Source organism: Emys orbicularis, chromosome 11, assembly GCF_028017835.1.
Source record: "Emys orbicularis isolate rEmyOrb1 chromosome 11, rEmyOrb1.hap1, whole genome shotgun sequence".
Classification (NCBI taxonomy): domain Eukaryota; kingdom Metazoa; phylum Chordata; order Testudines; family Emydidae; genus Emys; species Emys orbicularis.
The window spans coordinates 12,110,509-12,129,604 of NC_088693.1; the positions used below are offsets into that span (position 1 = coordinate 12,110,509).

The 19,096-nt window shown below is 41.7% G+C and overlaps 1 protein-coding gene across 1 annotated transcript in view; it reads left to right on the top strand.

Moving 5' to 3' along the window:
* Positions 1-19,096, top strand: part of KALRN (kalirin RhoGEF kinase) — a 730,922-nt gene that overhangs the window by 424,337 nt on the left and 287,489 nt on the right. The window contains exon 11 of the mRNA XM_065413425.1: positions 16,524-16,715. Within this exon, the coding sequence (XP_065269497.1) occupies positions 16,524-16,715 (192 nt within the window). The remainder of the gene's footprint in view (positions 1-16,523; positions 16,716-19,096) is intronic.

Consider the following 19,096-nt stretch of genomic DNA (forward strand, 5'->3'; position numbering starts at 1 on the left):
AAGCTGGCATCATTGACTCTGGCACTGAGGCAAGTACCATTGGGTCAGGAGTCTGAGGAGCACCTTCTACATCTGCACCACCATGCTATTCCAAGACCATCTTGGTACCGACCATGTGGGATAGGAGTTTATGCTTTCAGTACCAACAGACAGGGCTCGCCAGAAACATCAGGGCTTTGCTGGATGCAGGGTCAGACGCAGTTGTCTCAGACGGCACACCCTTTGGTACCGTTGAAGGGGAAGCCTGCAATGTTGGCAGCCTTGAGTTCTTCTGTGTCTCAGCACTGGTCACTGGCACCATCAGGAGCACAGCCCCATCTTGGTCAGCAGAAAGAGTGTCTTATTCCTCTGAATTGGAGGTTGGGTCCTACATTTCCCAGTGTCGGAGCTGTTCTTGCTACTCCCCACTGAGGCACTACTACCCTGCTAGGGATCCTTCAGCAGGAGTACCATCAATTGGGTGGCCAGGAGGTCACGGTGGGCTACTGCTTGTCCAGTGGCCTTTTTGGAATCCATGGAATTTCCCCCCAGTTTCTAGATCATACTCAAGGCATTCCTATTCTGTGTCCTCGCAGAGGTGCATGGCACCTACCCACCAGGCACCAACAGTTCCTGAGCCCAGTACTGAGCAACAAGAGGCAGTTCAGGATGATCCTGCTGAACAAGTGGTGGAGGAAGAGCAGATCCAACCTGTGCTGACCTCTTCTTCATCGTCTCCGGATGAGGCAGTCTCGTCAGGGGGCATTTTGCCTCCCCCAGAAGACTATAAGGCCCACCAAGAGCTGTTAAAGAGGGTGGCCTTAAGCCTGGGGATCCAGGTAGAGGATGTGAAAGAATCCTTACACCACCTTTTAGACATTTTGATCACAGCAGAGCCTTCCAGAATGGCCTTGCCTATTTATCAAGCAATTATGAACCTTAGTAAAGCACTCTGGTAGACCTCTTTTGTTCCTTTCCCCCCACCTCTGAAAGGACCGAATGCAAATACTATGTCCAATACCAGGGGGTTGAATATCTGTTCTCTCACCTCTGCCCCCCACTCAGGGTTTCAGGTGATATCGGCAGCCAATGAGAGGAAATGACAAGGGCTACAAGAGGCGAACCCCAAATGAAAAGATGCAAAAAAAAAATAAACCTGTTAGGTAGAAAAGTGTATTCTACTGGGGGGTGCAACTCAGGATTGACAACCAGCATATGCTTTGGGGGCCAGTATGATTTTAACATGTTGGACTCCATGCTAAAGTTTAGAGACATGGTTCCAGAGGATGCTAGGCAGGAGTTTTCCTCATTAGTTGAGAAGAAATCTGTGGTGAGAGCTGCGCTGCAGGCTGCACTGGATACTGCAGACTTGGCAGCCAGATTAGTGGTTTCTGCAGTGGCCATGTGCAGAAGCTCCTGGTTCCTGTCCTTGGAGCTTCTGCAGGAGGTCCAACAAATTTTACAAGACCTGCCCTTTGAAGGGTCCTTCAGAGCAAACCAACTCTAAGCTCCATGGCTTGAAGAACTCTAGAACAATCATAAAGTCTTTGGGGTTATACCCCCCCCCCCATCCCCATCCAGGAAGCACTTCTGCCTGAGCAGACCCACCATTACTCTGGCCCTGCTACTCGACAGGACCTGCAGCAAAAGAGTTGGGGTTATAGGTGTAGACCACCACCTTCTTCTGCCTCTGCATCAATGTCTGCCCTCCCTAGACACCCAGGGAGTGACAAACAGGCATTTTGATGGGATGCTCTAGAATGCTGTACAAGTTTTCAGGATGCCAGATGCCATTTTTCCTATGTTTGCAAACTACCTTTTCTGCTTCCTCAGGGCTTGGTCCCAAATTACCACAGACCACTAGGTACTAAGCATTGTATAGGTGGCAGATACCATCCAGTTTATTTCTATGCCCCCCATTCCTCTTCCAGGACCACTCTCACGAGGAGCTCCTAATCCAAAAGGTTCAGTGTCTCCTTCAGGTGGGAGCCATAGAGGATGTACCGCAGTGTCTCAGAGGGAGGGAGTTCTATTCCTGTTATTTCCTAATCCCGAAAGCAAAGGGAGGTTTTAGACCTATGTCCGCCCAACAAACATTTCAAAAAGATAGTTTTGCATGGTCACCATTCCATTATTCCCTCCCTGGATCCTGGTATGCCTCCCTCAACTTAAGAGACATTTACTTTCATGTTGCGAAATATCAAGGTCACAGGAAGTTTCTCTGCTTCATAGTAAGCACTCTCATTACCACTTCACTGTGCTACTTTTTTTGCCTCTCAGCAATTCCTCAGGTTTTCACAAAATGTATGTCTGTGGTAGTGGCATTCCTGAGGAGACTAGGAGCGCAGGTCTACCCTTACCTGACTAGTCAAGGGCAGGTCCAGTGCTCAGGTTCTCTCCAGCATTCAACTTATCCGGTCAACTTTCAAAGCTATAGGTTTGCTGATCAACACAGACAAATCTACCCTTTGTTCAGTTCAGTGGATAGAGTTTATAGGAGCAGTATTGGACGCTATTCAAGCCAGAGCTTTCCTTCCAGACACAAGATTCCAAACAATTCCGTTTCTTATGGCAGACCTCAAGGTTCACTCAATCACAACAAGCCCAAAACTGTATGAGGCTCCTGGGGTATATGGCCTCATGCCCACACATAGTACAACATGCCAGTTTGCACCTCAGGTCTCTTCCAAGTTGGCTGGCCTCTGTTTATTCACCAAATCATCATCAGAATTATTCATTGTCTTGATGCTCTAGGGGATGCATAAATATAGGTAAAAGCTTTAGGGACAATAAGGGCAAGATTTTACCACCTTTGCTCATGTTGTGTAGTGCCTCAGTAGCCCCTCTGCAGTCATGGTGCTTTTCAGTGTGATGGTGGCAGAATGTGGCCTCACGGTATAGAGGTTTAGAGGAAGCTGAGACCAGCGGGAGGGGGAAAGAGGAGTGTGTGTGAGAGACAGAAATGGGCAGGAGGGATTGTATAGAAATGTCATTGTGTCTTGCCTTCCCATATTAAACAGGACTCCAAAGAATGGACAGATTGACAAAACCAGCCATTTTACAAAATCCACCTTCTTTTTATATTTCTTTAATGGCTGCACAGCTGCCTGTTGTATTTGGTGCTCATTTTTCCCAGCACAGCTGTCTGAGCAAAGCCTCTCAATACTATTATCACTGTCTTTGAAATCTCCAAATGTGTAGTGCAATATTAGACACAGAATGCCTGAAGTTATTCCAATTCAGGAGGCTGGCAGTACTTGATAAAGCTGTAATGATTCCACTCATGTCTGCAGGGCTCAGAAAAGATGTGAGCTGAGCCTGTGGGATAGAAAATAATACCTTGCCCTCCCAGATTGCTGCCCCCCTTCTTGAGCTGCCATGCTTCTTCCTGCCTCCATAAAGAAGCACTGAGGCCTTGCTATGAACTAGCTGTGCGTGCTGGTGGTATTTATCATTTGAGATGCTGTCATACTGCTATGCTTCCCTCCTGCCAGTTTGGCTCATCACATTCCCGTCATCCCCACAAAAGAAAAGGCTTTATTCAGCTCTGATGAACCTTTTCTAGTTGCTCTGTTATCTAGCAGCCACTTGAGCAAGTCCCATTTATTCAGTCCACTGATCACCCAATTATCAGTCCGTTCCAGGGATGATATTTAGGGTTTAAGGTACATTGGCTGCACCAAACAATACCAAACATTGTAGGCTCTTTCTGCCTTAAGTAAAAACAATTCAGTTTCACGTTCAACTCCAATACTAATTTATAGCGGCATTACAGCTGATGGGCTATGATGTTGTTTTCACTATTCTGTTACCATTGTTGCTTGCTTGCTTCCATTTGGCTTTTATCTCAGAAGGCTATTTTCAAAGGAAGAAGAGAACAAGCAGCCTTTATTTATATTATCAATGATAAAACGATGGCAGTAAACTTTGCAAATGATCGTAGACTTTAGCGATCTTTTCTTCTTCCTGCACACACCCAATTCTGTAAAATATTAAGACTACAAACTTTGTGCTGGAATATTTTCATTACACCATTTTATATTTTATCATGGTTCTTTTCACTTTCACATTAGGATGCCACAACTTTTTTGGAGTATATTCCTAACAGTGTCCACTGGTCTTTACCACACAACTCTCGGGTACTCTAGGACCCATTCCCACCTACCATATCATCCACTGAGCCTACCCATTAAATAGAGACTCTGCCCCTGAAGTTCGAGAGTGGGGTGAAGTTGTGATTCTAAGGGCTATGAGATTTTCTTTATTGAAGCCGCCAAATTCTTTGATCTGAACATTATTTCTTCTAATATATGAAATGAGTTGGTGTTCACATACCAGGCCTAGTGGACAAGTGTTCATATGGCAAAACTACTCAGTTGCCAATCTTGTCCCTGTCTCAGGAGAGAGACCCAAGAGTGAATAGGCCATGGGAACAGAACTAATCACATTGCAGATTACAGCAGGTCCTTGCAGCTCACAGGTCCTCAAAGGACCCTAGGAGGAAGTGGGAAGAAATTTGTATTGTAGTGTATTCAAACTCCTATCTTGTCTGTGGATATAGGGCTCCAGTCCTGCAAAGACTTGCACAATGCTTAACTTTAAGCACATGTGTAATCTTAATGAGTTCAATGGGGCTAATCATATGCTTAATGGGTTCAATGGGGCTAATCATATGCTTAATATTAAGCACGTGTGCAAGTCTTTGCCAAGCAGAGCATAACGCTGTCTGGCGTGAAATCCACTAAAACATATTTTAGTGGAAAGGGAGAAAGTTTGGAGGTGAAAATTTTGAGCAGCCACAGCTCTGCCATTTTTTTTAGTACAAATAGAGATTAAAAAAATACACTTCCCTACTTCAAAAAAAATATTGCAACTTTTTTAACAGCATCTCTGTAGTATAGTTGAATCATCTGGTGGTTAGAAAGTTTAAATTTAGCAGGGGAATGGTTCTTTGCTAAAATAAGTACATTTGAGTGTTTTGGTAACTGTTAGTCTTTGAAAATAGCTCTTCATGCATAGACCATTTTAAACAATGTTAGACCATTTTAAGGAATGTTTAGTAGACTCTGTTAACATGCATGCACAGCTGGCTTAGCTGTGTAATGGACATGCACATCATTTAAGGTATATATTCATGTGAAATTCATTGTATGCTGAGGTCCAGCACCACCTAAGTGCCACTTAAACTTCCAAAATAGGGCTTCAGTGGTGCAAGACCTTTTGTAGTGGTATTCAGCCCTGAGGTCAATTTCTTCCTGATGAGTAGTACCTATAGAAATCTTGATTGTTCTCTGTGTATCTTCATGCTACCTGTGTTACCCTAATTCCTTGGGCATATTGAGTGCAATCATCACAATAATGTATCAAAATACATATGCAAAATTTCTATAGTTAAATTATTTTCAGCATTTCCTGACTTGTGTTCTTAACCATGCAAGCTACTTTTTTCCCCTAATGAGATATTATTAGAACTGGTCAGATTTTTTTAAAAAGTTGATTTCAATGGAGTTATGCCAGTTTACACCAATTGAGAACCTGCCCTGCTTTGTGTGTTTGTGTGTGTGTGTGTGTTCCATTGGAGGTTCATGGAATAATGGCTATTTGGGACCATGTTTAAATTAATTAGTGTGAATGTGGTAATAGAGTGTTCTCTACTTGATATGGTGTGACTGCACTCTTCACTGAGATTGATGACTGATGGCAATGATACTTTGTGACATTTCTTATTTAAAGTGGGTACTTAGCTTAAGGGAGCAACTACAGTACTATTTCTATGACTTGGCCAAACGAGAGAGAGAAAAATCAGATCATGGAAAATTAATCTAATAGTACAAAGCTTCCTGTTAAGTAGCATATATCCATCTATTAATAGATAATCTTGATTACTTTTTTGGAATGAAGGGTTTAGGTAAATATATCTGGATTTTTATAGAGCATTTTATATAATGTCTCACAGTATCTTACTTTTAAAATTAATAAAATAAATTAAAATTGTCTTGGACGTGAACACTGGTGGGAAGATCCTTAACACAGGGTAAATATATATGACAAAATATCAAGTTCTGGGATGTGTTTAATGAGATGCCACAGGGATCAGTGTTTGTTCCATCTTATTTTATAGCTTCTTAGTGACTGATTCTGCCACCCTTGCTCACATTGAGAAGAACCTTACTCCTCAAGTAGCCCCACTGAATTCATACACTTACTCAAAGAGCAAGGCACTAATCAAGGTGAGCATGGTGGCAGAATTGGGACCTTAATCATCTAGGAGATGGAGTAAACATCATGTTCCTGAAATTCACAGATGTTACTAACTTGGGATGAGTTGCAGACACCTGTGAGGAAAGAGAAATAACACATATGGGCCAAGAGACATTAAGACATTAGAAACGTGGGCAGAAAACAACAGAACAGGATTCAACTTGAATAATGCAGCTAATATATCTAGAAAAATAATCCAAAATACAGTACTAAATGGCAGGGAGAAATCTGGGAGTAGTGATTGTGACCAAAACTTGTGATGATAGGAAACAGCAAATTAGACATGAATTTGCAATTGGATATGATAGGAGAAAAGGCCAGTGCAGACTTAGGCTGTGTAGGAAGAGGCATCTTCTCATGGATTTATGACATAATAGTCCCCCTCTATAAAGCTCTGGTGTGACTGCATCTGGAATATTGCATGTCATTTCCTGAAACATATTGACAAATTGAAAGGTGTTGAGAGAGCAGCAACAAATTTGTGGAGCATTATGGGACTAATTTACAAAAATGTTTCAGATGTTCTGACTAAGGCCTTGATTCAGCATGTTACTTAAGTATGTTTAAAGGTAAAAGTAAGCAAGTTCTTGAATAGATTCCTAAATCGAGGCCCAAGTGGGTGGCAGAGATGGACATCACAAACTCCAGATATTTAAAGGGTATAAAGATCAAGGATGGTAGTACAAGGAAGTATAACTAGGACTAATCGGACAGAATTTTGAAAAGAAAGATTTAGGCTGCATATAAGGAAAAATATCCTGATCAAAATTTTTGTCTGTAAAATAGTCTCCTGAGGGAGATGATGGAAGCCCTATTGCTTTGGAAATTTACAATGAGTCTGAAGAAGACTCTAATCCAGTGTACAATGGGGAACCATCCTGCCCTGGCAGGGAGATTGACTGCACGATCTAGGAGATCTTCTCTGCCATTAACTTCTGTCACTATAATTCCTTCTAGGTCTGGTTTGAATTAGAGTAATAAAACACAAGTAAGAATACAGATCTTGATTTGATTATGTGAAACTCAAACCAAATAAAATCATAGAGTATATCATCATCATGCACTTATCCTCTGACCTTCTTATGGGAGGGGGGATTTTGACAAAGATAAATGCAGCTTTAAACGCCTAATTTATTTATCACAGAAATGCTTCATTGTGGTCACTCTTCTTAATTGTAAAATATTGAATTACTGTATAGTTCTCCAACAAAAGATTGACTGTTAGATGCAAGTTCCTTTCAGCATTTAACCTAAGAAAACACTCAAGCTATTTTTAACAAGGGGGTTTAACAGAAAGAGTAGAATAGTGGTAATTGGCTTGAATAGTTAAGGGTAAGGACTAGAGTAATTTATAACAATATCTGGGAAATGCAAAATCATCTTAAATCCAACGCTGACGGCAAAGGGTTACAAAGTGACTTCACAAAACTCGGTAACTGAGCAACAAAATCGCAGATGAAATTCAACATTGAAAAGTGCAAAGTAATGTACATTGGAAAAAATAATCCCAACTATACATATCTAATGATGGGTTCTGAATTAGTTTAACCACTCAAGAAAGAGATCTTGGAGTCACCGTAGATAGCTCTTTGAAAACTTCCACTAAATGTCACTGTGTAAATCCATGGTACACTCACACCTCGAATACTGTGTCCAGTTCTGGTGGCCCCGTCTCAAAAAGGATATAGTGAAACTGGAAAAGGTTCAGAGAAGGGCGACAAAAATGATCGCGGGTATGGAACAGCTTCCATGTGAGGAGAGACTAAAAGATTAGGACTGTTCAGCTTAGAAAAGAGACAATTAAGAGCTCCATATGATAGAGGACTATAAAATCATGAATGGTGTGGAAAAGGTGAATAGAGAAGTGTTATTACCCTTTCCCACAATACAAAAACCAGGTGTCACCCAATGAAATTAACAGTCAGCAGGTTTAATACAAACAAGAGGAAATCATTACCATTGGATGTTGTGATGGCCAAGAGTATAACTGGCTTCAAAAAAGAACTAGATTAGTTCACAGAGGATAGGTCCTTCAATGGCTATTAGCCAAGATGGTCAGGGATGCAGCCCCATGCTTGGAGCAACCCTAAATCTTTGACTGCTAGAAGCTGGATGGGAAGATGGGGTGGATCACTCCAACTGCCCTTTTTTGTACACTCCCTCTGAAGCTATGGTGCTCGCCACTGTTGGACACAGGATACTGGGCTAGATGGACTATTGGTTTGACCCAGTATGGCAGTTCTTATGTTCTTATCTTTATACTTACTAGCATCTTGCAGTTATGTTAATGCTATAGATTCTTAGGGGAGAAATGTTACCTAGTAATCTATGCACAGGACTAGGAACCAGGGACTTCTAAATTCTAGTTCTGGCTCTTGCCCAAGGCGTGACACCCTCTGTATTCTTAGGCAAGTGACTAGGGACCTTATCCAATTCCCAGTAAAGTCAGTTGGCCCCTTTCCATTGACTTCAATGAAAACTGGTTCACGCTCAAAGCTTGCTGCCTCAGTTGTGGAGAGAGTCAGGACACAGTTGTAATGAATGTAAAGGAAGAGACTTGATTGAGCTGCTGAAAGACCCTTATAGTCCTCTCTGGCTCTAACTTTCAGATTTACAGTTTAATCCAAAACTCACTGAAGTTAGTGGGAGTCTTTGCCATTACCTTCAATTCACTGCCCCCAAACTTAGCTAACACAGAGTTAAGGTTGCTTCAGGTTAAGTACCTCATACCCTTCAAGAATGTCAAGTGCACCTGTACTTAAACTTCTGAAAATCAGGAAGTAGAAAGTCAGGGTACACAGCTTTGGTTCAATGGCTAAAGCATGGCACCTTGAACCAGCCATTTACTCTGACATCAGGCTGCCTGCAAACACTCAGATTTGCAACAGAGCCCCACTCCTGATGCACATAAGTAAATGAGTTTCTCTAGCTCAGTAACTTGGCTTGAGTATCTTTTTAAATATTGCTTCTCCAAAAGGGCAGTGGATGCCAGCCACTAGCTGAGCTCAGTCCTGAGTAGATGGATATCTATTTGGGAAGGATCAGAACTATAGTTTGAGCCCCAAGTGTGTGCAAAAAAATGTAAAATGTAGATGTCACATGATTGATTGGGGGGGGGCGTATCTCAGCAACCCCATGCTCAACTGGTCAAGTTTGGACCAATAACCCTACCTTGGACCCCTGGGAGTCACAGCAATTTTCAACACAATCAGGGTATGTCTGTGGCTTTTACAGCACTTCAAAAAATTTGATGTTAAATAATATGCTAGATTCAGCTTTAACTATTAGAGCTATTCATAAAAACTTAGAAATATTTTCCATCTGTTTGGTCAAAACCAAAATGCTTGCAAAATTGTGTTAATTTGGCTGAAATTTCTTTTTTGGAAGGGAAAAAACAAAAAAAGTTCAGGCAATGTTGAAACATCCCATTTTGATATTTTCAGACATTTTAATTTTTTGTTTTGAAATTTTGTATTATATTATATATTATAAAATAGAAAAGTTGAAATCAAAATGACACATTTTGATTGATCAGAACTGAAAAACATTTCAGAATTTTCCTTCATGGATAATTTTGAAATGTTGAGGTTTTGTTCTGATTCAAAACAAAAACAAATGTTAAAATCTCAAAATCTTTTGCAGAATAGAATAGTTGTCCTCAAACCAGGTGTATTAACTGTAGCACCAATGCTACCATCCCACTATAATGGGTTTTGGGTTCAAGGATCAACTGTACAAATGTGGTGCTGTCCAGAATCTGCCTGATTCCTAGGCTGAATGAAACAGACCTGGACAGGACAGCTCACTGTTCTACAAATACTTAACTAGCCCAACACTGGTGTTGGGGAAGGGGGTGGTGGTCAGTTAAAGTTTCTTTCAATGTTTCAATTTTTTATTTAATTAATTTATTTTATTTTTAGTGAAAATGTCTTCTCTCTGATCTGCTGGAAGGTCTCAGTTTGGATATTCTGTATTCATTAAAATGATGTCTCTATGCATGCAAAGTGAGAGAGACAGCAGAATCTCAGAGCTGAGCTCCACCATGCAGATCAGAGAGGAAAAACTGAGTCCTGAGATTTTGACTTTTATTTATATTTAAATGAATACACAAGTAGGCGTACAATGTACTGGCAGGCTATGAAATGTCAGTCCACTTTTTTCATAAGCAGCCTTTATTTATCTCCTATAGTTTATGGAATCCTTAATAATTGATGAAACAAATAGTAGAATGAATGTTGATATCTGACCCCATAGCAGTATCAGCTAACAAACATTTCTGATTATGAATGGAGGAATGGATTTTTTAGCTGCAGTCTTTTCCATAATCATATTTGCTATTTCTTGCAAGTAGAAAATAAAATAAAACCCTGATAGTTCTTTCTGAAATGAATTCCAAAAGCACAAAATAGAGAGGTTTCCATTCTGAGGCCTGAAGTATTTTTCATTTTCTTGTGATTGCAGATTTCCTGGGTTTCAGCAGGTGATTATACAAAAATTAGTACAGAAAGGTTATTAAGAGATTTGAGATGAAAATTGGTTTTGTGCTTGAAATGGCACCTAAGCGCTACATACTACCATTTAGCAGATCAGTGGGATAGAATTTCAAGGATTTCCACATTACAGTCTGTTCTTTTGGGGGTTAATGCGTTGTTAGGGGGGAAGAATCTTACATCAATAAGAAAAACCTTCAAGGGTCAAATAAAAAATAATCCAGCAGAAGATTATTAACCAATGAAATTGTTACTGTTGTTATTTAGCAGGCAATTGTCTCCCCCAGATCCACATATGAAAGGGACTTTCTGCATACAGATCTACCATGTAAAAAAGGGATTAGCTGCCTCTGTACCATTGTTTTCCGGTCTCCTAAGGACTCCATAGAAAACCTTCCATAGGTTTGGGGAGCCATACGGAGGCAGCAGCAGAGAGAAGGCCATATATTGTCTCCTCTTTGCCAGCAACAGTAATTTCACCCACAGGCTGCATTAACTCTTGTATGGTTTCCCATCTCTGCTCTTTAACTCCACTTTAAGGGAGGATTATGGGTATGGCTGTACTGGCTAACCAGGCAAGTCGTGGTAGTGCTACTTCGGTGGAGTCACTCTACCTGGAAGCAAAGTGGGGGGGAAAGGGAATCTTGGAGCTTCTGCAGTGACATAGATCCTATATTTCTTATGAATCCTTCAAGATGAGCGTGGTTATTGGGCAACCAGGTGGGTTTTGGACCTCCTTTTTTTAACTTGGCAGTGAGGGAGCAGGGAGAGGTGTTCAAGAAAAGCTCCCTAAGGGACACCTCATATATATTTTTCACCCTCCCTAAAGTTCATCCTTTGGGTTTTCCCTATGTGAAGGGTGATCTGGTACATTATTATTCATACAGAACCAAAAGAGAAGGAAGAGTTTTGAACAAATAAGACAAGGTTTCTGCCCTGAAGAACTTACAGCAGGGGTAATAAATAGGTGACCGTGGGCCAAATCTGAACCCCCAGCTGCTTTTGAATGGACCCCAAAATCTTTTTATTTATTTACTTATCATTATTGTTGCTTTTTTATTATTATTATTTTCTCTAGAGTCTGGACCTTGACAATACCTTGACCAAGAAATGTGGACCTTGACAACAAATAATTGATTACCCCCGTCTTACAGTCTAAATAGAGAAGGAATTGATGAGGGATATGGAATGGCACATGAAAGCAAGTGAAACAGCAATGAAATACCGATTTCGGACACAGCTTGTTAGCTTCACCTTAGATGCATTTTTGATTAGCACCCCTCAGCTAGTGGGATGGGGAGAGCAAATTTTCTGGGGAAAGTATGTTTTAAAGAAGAATGTGGAGGTAAAGTTTGATCTACAATGAAACACTTGAGTACACCGCACAAAATGCTGGCATGTTTTATAAGTAATTGGGGAAAAAGACTGCACTTCCTTACTAGATAGTTGCTGTATTTATATTCTTTTTTGTCAAGGGATGACAATCCTTTTGTGTGTACATCAAGGCTGGAGTTCAAATTTAGTTCAGATAACTCTCAATAGTTAGTTGCTTACCTAGAGTTTATATGAACTACTTAGGTCTGCAAAGCTGTGCTGGAAATCTATAAAGAACAGGCTTTGTGATTCCAGTGGGGCAAGAAATGCCCAAGAACAGCTTCTCCTGTGGTACTTTGCACAAGTCTTGGCTGGGATCTGGAAGGACAGAGATGCGTGAAAAGGGGTAGGGGAATCTCTAGAACTCAAGAAATATTTTATCCAGGCTTGTTCACTCATGCGTATATAAGTGGTACACAGCTGCACCTCCTCAAGAGGAGCACCGAAGTACACTATGCTTCAGAGAGAGACAATGCCTCCTCAAGTTCCCTCGCACAGCACACGGCAGGAGTGAATTCATTGCCTCGCTCTTGAGGAGGATGCAGCGTGCACTCCCATGCATATTCCAGACAGCTCCATTGTTATAGAGGGAAGGCTGGACTGTGGCTCTACTGCCTCAACACCCTTGCTTGTCCCTTTACGGGGTAGCTGGAGTCACTGAGGTTACTAAAGGGATTGCAGTTGAGACCAGCCCCTCCACCTTGTACCCTATTATCTAGCCCTTAGAATGTTTAAATTCGCCTTACGGCACAGTTCATTTATATCTGATCATCATCTCAATTAACCACATTCAGCCCAGGCATAATAAAGCATGACTCCCGTTGACATCACTGGGAGTTGTGCTGGTTTACACCACAGCCGAAGATTCCCATATTGATGACAAACATACTATTGCTAGACTTCAACTCAATCAGAGTACAGCAAGTTCTGTATCCTGAGGAAACCAGTTAAGAGTGTTACTAAAAATATACAGAAAGGCAAGGAAATGAAAACTCAAAAAGAGCCTTACTGTCATTTGTTCCACTCCAGTTAAAGTGACAGTGATAAAAGTGTCTGTGAGTGGAATAGCCTCTTTGGAGAACAGTCATTTTCCAGCTTCCCTTCCACATTAAAGAGACACTTTTAAGACTAATTTGGCCCCCAAATTTAAATTTTATTAAATTGAGCTTTTACAGATTCTCAGACAGGTAGAACTGTTTCCAGGGAATAAAAAACAAAATATATGAAAATGGTTATTTTTAAAAAAATTAGCATTGCCCTACATTGTTCAGAACCTAAACATGGATTCACCAAGGGCAAGTCATGCCTGACCAACGTGATTGCCTTCTATGATGAGATAACTGGCTCTGTGGATATGGGGAAAGTGGTGGACGTGATATACCTTGACTTTAGCAAAGCTTTTGATACGGTCTCCCACAGTATTCTTGTCAGTTAAAAAAGTACGGATTGGATGAATGGAATGTAAGGTGGATCAAAAGCTGGCTAGATCATCGGGCTCAACAGTTAGTGATCCGCTTGATGTCTAGTTGGCAGCCGGTATCAAGCGGAGTGCCCCAGGGGTCGGTCCTGGGGCTGGTTTTGTTCAACATCTACATTAATGATCTGGATGATGGGATGGATTGCACCCTCAGCAAATTCGCTGATGACACTAAGCTGGGGGGAGAGGTAGATATGCTGGAGGATAGGGATAAGGTCCAGAGTGACCTAGACAAATTGGAGGATTGGGCCAAAAGAAATCTGATAAGGTTCAACAAGGACAAGTGCAGAGTCCTGCACTTAGGACGGAAGAATCCCATGCACTGCTACAGGCTGGGGACTGACTGGCTAAGTGGCAGTTCTGCACAAAAGGACCTAGGGATTACAGTGAACGAGAAGCTGGATATGTTGCCAAGAAGGCTAATGGCATATTCTGCGGCATTAGTAGGAGCACTGCCAGCAGATCGAGGGAAGTGATTATTCCCCTCGATTCGGCACTGGTGAGGCCACATCTGGAGTATTGCATCCAGTTTTGCCCCCGCCCCACTACAGAAAGGATGTTGACAAATTGGAGAGAGTCCAGCAAAGGGCAACGAAAATGATTAGGGGGCTGGGGCAATGACTTACGAGGAGAGGCTGAGGGAACTGAGCTTATTTAGTCTACAGAAGAGAAGAGTGAGGCAGGATTTGATAGCAGCCTTCAACTACCTGAAGGGGGGTTCCAAAGAGGATGGAGCTAGGCTGTTCTCAGTGGTGGCAGATGACAGAATAAGGAGCAATGGTCTCAAGTTGCAGTGGGGGAGGTCTAGGTTGGATATTAGGAAAAACTATTTCACTAGGAGGGTGGTGAAGCACTGGAATGGGTTACCTAGGAAGGTGGTGGAATCTCCATCCTTAGAGGTTTTTAAGGCTCATCTTGACAAAGCCCTGGCTGGGATGATTTAGTTGGGGTTGGTCCTGCTTTGAGCATGGGATTGGACTAGATGACCTCCTGAGGTCTCTTCCAACCCTAATCTTCTATGATTCTATGATTATGGCATTGTGCTACTGCATAAGAACCTGAAAGTGAAAGGAATTTACTATTAGAAGCGAAACTGACTATTATATTGCTTTATTGTCCAAGAGGAGAAATGCAAAAAAGGTTATATTTATACCCAACCAGAAGAAATAGGGAAATTTAACAGTGAATTACATATCCATATTCATTCTACTTCAATAATCTAAGATGTTTTTTGTAGTATAGATAAGGGATTTTTTCCTAAATATATGGGGACAGCTTTTGAGACTGTTACCTACTTTTTACTCAGTTTTTACTCTGGGCATCTCCTGTTGACGCCATTGGCATATCCTCTGTGTGAGGACTTCAGGATTTGACTCATGGCTTTTAGACCAACAGTGTTCCTTAAATGCTCAGGGGGATGCATATGTCCACACTTTTCAATGAGTTAATGTATATCTCAGCTGAGAAAGATCTCTGCATGGGATTTTCAGAAGCCCTCAGTGCTGGCATAACTCTGCTTCTATTGAAATGAATGGTAAAGCTCCCTTTGACTTCAATGGGAGTAGAGTGAGTCCAGTGCTGAGTGCTTTTGAAAATCCCGCCTCCTGATTGGAAACTCCTTTGGGCTGATATGTTATCTCTTTATTTGATTGTAAATTGCCTAGCACTCTTTGGTCACTATGGGTTATTGACTTCAGTGGAATACTTGGGGGAGAAGTGCCCATCGCTTAGGGTGACCAGACAGCAAATGTGAAAAATCGGGACGGGGTGGGGAGTAATAGGAGCCTATATAAGAAAAAGACCCAAAAATTGGGACTGTCCCTTTAAAATCGGGACATCTGGTCACCCTACCAACACTGTGAGTACTGGTTGCACAATCTAGACCTACACAAATAATAATCTTAACAATAAATAATCCATCAAACTGACTGTATAACTCCCTATTTTGGAATTAATGGTCTGTGCTGTCTATACACCATTTCTATTTCATGGGACACACTCTTTGTATATTAGTATAGCAGAGTTTTCCACAGATGGAATGGAAAGGAGGAGAGGAAGCATGGCCCTATGGTTAGGGTACTAGATTATGTCTTGGGAGACCTGGGTTCAAGTGCCTGTTCTGCCACAGACTTCCTTGGACAAGTCACTTTGTCACTGTGTGCCTCCATTTCCCATCTGTAAAATGGGGATAATAGCACTTCCCTGCCTCACAGGGGTTTTGTGAGGATAAATACATTAAAGAATTGTGAGGTGCGTAGCTACTATAGTGAAAGGGCCAGGTAAGTACCTCAGACAGACTGGGGATGGTGTCATTCATAAACATTTCATGTTGTTTGATTAGCCAGCCCACAGTAGGAGTGATTGGCTCCTTCTTATAAATCAAGTGTACAATAGATAAAAGCAAACAAAGAAGCAACTTGAAGACAAAATCTCACACTTGGATTTCTCCCAACTTACCACGCAAAAGCCACCGAAAGGCAAACATTTCTTGCGGATGAGATATTTCGGGCTAATATGATTACATGCTGCAATATGATAGCCATTAGGAATCCTTCATAACCAGTGTGCTGCCAAGTGTCGCGTGAGACAACTTCTACCTCTGAACTGGTTAACTCCAGTTGCTCCATTACTGTATCTTTGAGAAATTCCAGAATTCTGGAAAAAACAAGTACACAGTCGTATTTATCTGTCAGGCCAGCTAGCACTGTAGTGGTGTGCATTTCAAACAAGAAATTATTTCATGCCTATTCAGGGATTAGTCTATCTGGGTTAATACTTGCTCCTCTCACAGATGGCAGCACCAATAGGAATTATTACCATTGTTTTACAACTCTGATAATCACTCGCTTTCATGCCTTTGAAACTGCAAGCAGCTTGTTTCGGTAGTTTACTTGCCACAGTTATATTACTCATACTCTGTTCCTTGCTTTGTTTTCTGGTAGAATACATACACGAATGCAGACAAGCTTTTAGAGGCTGCAGAGCAGTTGGCTCAGACTGGGGAATGTGACCCTGAAGAGATCTACAAAGCAGCCCGGCATCTGGAAGTGCGGATTCAGGACTTTGTCCGGAGAGTGGAACAGAGGAAACTTCTCTTGGACATGTCTGTCTCCTTCCACACTCACACCAAAGAGGTAAGATGCACGTGATGGAATTTCTCTATATTGCAAAATGATGCAACAGACTGACTCAATGTACAAAGTGAAAACTCAGAGGACACAAACAGGATGCATTTATTGCACAGGGCATATGCCAAATTCCTGCCTTGTTTGATTTGGATGCTTTGGCCCTAACTGCAGTAGAGAGGAGAAATGTGCTTAAGCCATTTTTATGCATGATATGGAACAATAGCATAGTGAGACATTATAGCAAAAACAGACCAAACAGTGGTTAATTCACAATTAAAAGGTGGCACTGTAAAATAAGTGGCCAGTCATATGTGTTTGAGATCTAAGAACATCAATTAGGATAAACTCATTAGACATAAACATGCCTGCGGTAAAATATGTACTCCTTGAGGTAATGTAGCATTAATTAACGTAACCACTGTTACTGTTTCTAGAAAAAATAACAAAGCCATTATTAGTAAGTGTTACTAGAAAAATTAAAGTGGTTAATGAAGCTGATTTTTGTTTTCCAAATTAACCATAAGGAGTCACAAGCATGCATACACATGAGGTTTTGATGACTCAGTGAGAACCTGAATACATGCTGTTTAGTGTAAGTGAAAAACATTCAAAGATAAGGCTGTCTCGACCGAGATACAGTGGACAAGACATCAAATAGGAGGCCCCTGGGGATGTAATTAAAGCATACTTCACATTTTTCTGTAGACCAAAGGCCATTCAGTGATGAGTGACTTTTAAAGATAGGCTTTCTTCTGAGAGAGATGGAATTAGTTAGAATCATTGTTTTCATGCACTGTAGCATCAGTTTGCAACAGCACACTTGATCCATAAAGATGCTCTTATTAACTGAAGGCTTTGCCTGTATTAGTTGAATTGCACACTACAAACAAGTCATTTATAATAGGCTTCAGGGAACGTCCATAAACAAAAGTCTTATGATGACAGAGGTAGCCTCCTAGAAAGTATGAATGATTTGCAGTATATGCCTCACTTTTGTTAAGCCTTGGAGATACAGTAATGAATTTTCAGCTGTTGGAAGAGCAGGGTGCACAAAGTTGCACATACAGGTCCTGATTCTGCAATGTACTTAAAAAAAAAAAAAGGTCTAAATCTAAGCACATGGTAAGTCCTATTGACATCAGCATTCATGTGCTTCCGTTTAAGCATGTGCTTAAGTACCTTGCTGAATTGGGCCCATAATTCTCAGACCAAGATATCGCTCTAGTGTCCAATATAGAGTCAGATTCTCATCTCAGTTACACTGGTGTACATGAGGTGTAACTTCATTGGTTATGTCTGCACTAGAAATTATTTATAAAAAATTCCCATTGTTGCTAGCACTGGTTCAGCTCCACAGATGGTAGCTAGCAATGCTAGTGTAGACAGGGCTTCAAGAAGCCACTGGCATTTTAAGCCAGGGGTTTTCAACCTTTTTCCTGCTGAGCCCCCCCTCAACATGCCATAAAAACACCAGGGCCCGCAGGGGCGGGGGAGGGGAACTCAGGGTTCCGGGCCGGGGGAGGACCCATGGGCATAGGCATAGTTTTACTTCTATTTGGGGGTGGGGCAAAAGCTGGCAGGGCTCGAGCCAGCTCCGCATAGCGGGGTCCAGGGAGGGAGTGCCGCCTCCATCCCAACTCACTTCAGAGGCCACCCAGCCTGTCTGGGTTGTGGGGGGATGCAACCAAAAAATGTAACTCAAAGGTGTATTTGAGATCAAAATCTGGTCCATAATTTAAGGTAGCAGTGGGTGAAATCTGAACTAGTTGTTTGAGATCCATAACTAGCCCAGAATCTCTGTCAGAGTGAAATTCACCCATGATGCAGAGAGGATGGTGCTAGGACCTCTGTATTGTATAAACTCCACCTGGCTTCTGTGCAGGGGGACATGAGTGGAGTGCAGAATGTGCACTATTCACAGCAGACATGGGTTTTGCAAACCCATATGGAACTGATTCAAAGGCTTCAATGACAGCAGACCAGGGAAGGAGCCATAGATCCACGTTTATGGGAATCCAGTGGCTTTAATAGCCTTTGCAATTGATGCAGAGCCACTACAGGGGCTATTGCAATTCATAGCAGCCACAAGAAGTTGGGAGATGCACAGTAGCTCTGCTACACAGGGGAAGCTTTCACTTCCCCAGCCCCTTGACACTTTACTCATATGAATCGAAATAGTTTGGCTATATGTGGGTGGACTGAATTTCATCCCCTGTCATTACCTCCATCATTCCTCTAGCATGTTTCCATATCTTAGATTAGAAGCACTGGCATTAATCACATGGCCCCAATAGCATGCTTATTGCCAAGATAGTTTAGTGAGGAAATTGCTGAGTTTTCAATGTTCATCTGCCAGATGCAGCAAACATCAAAAGACAATGAAGTAA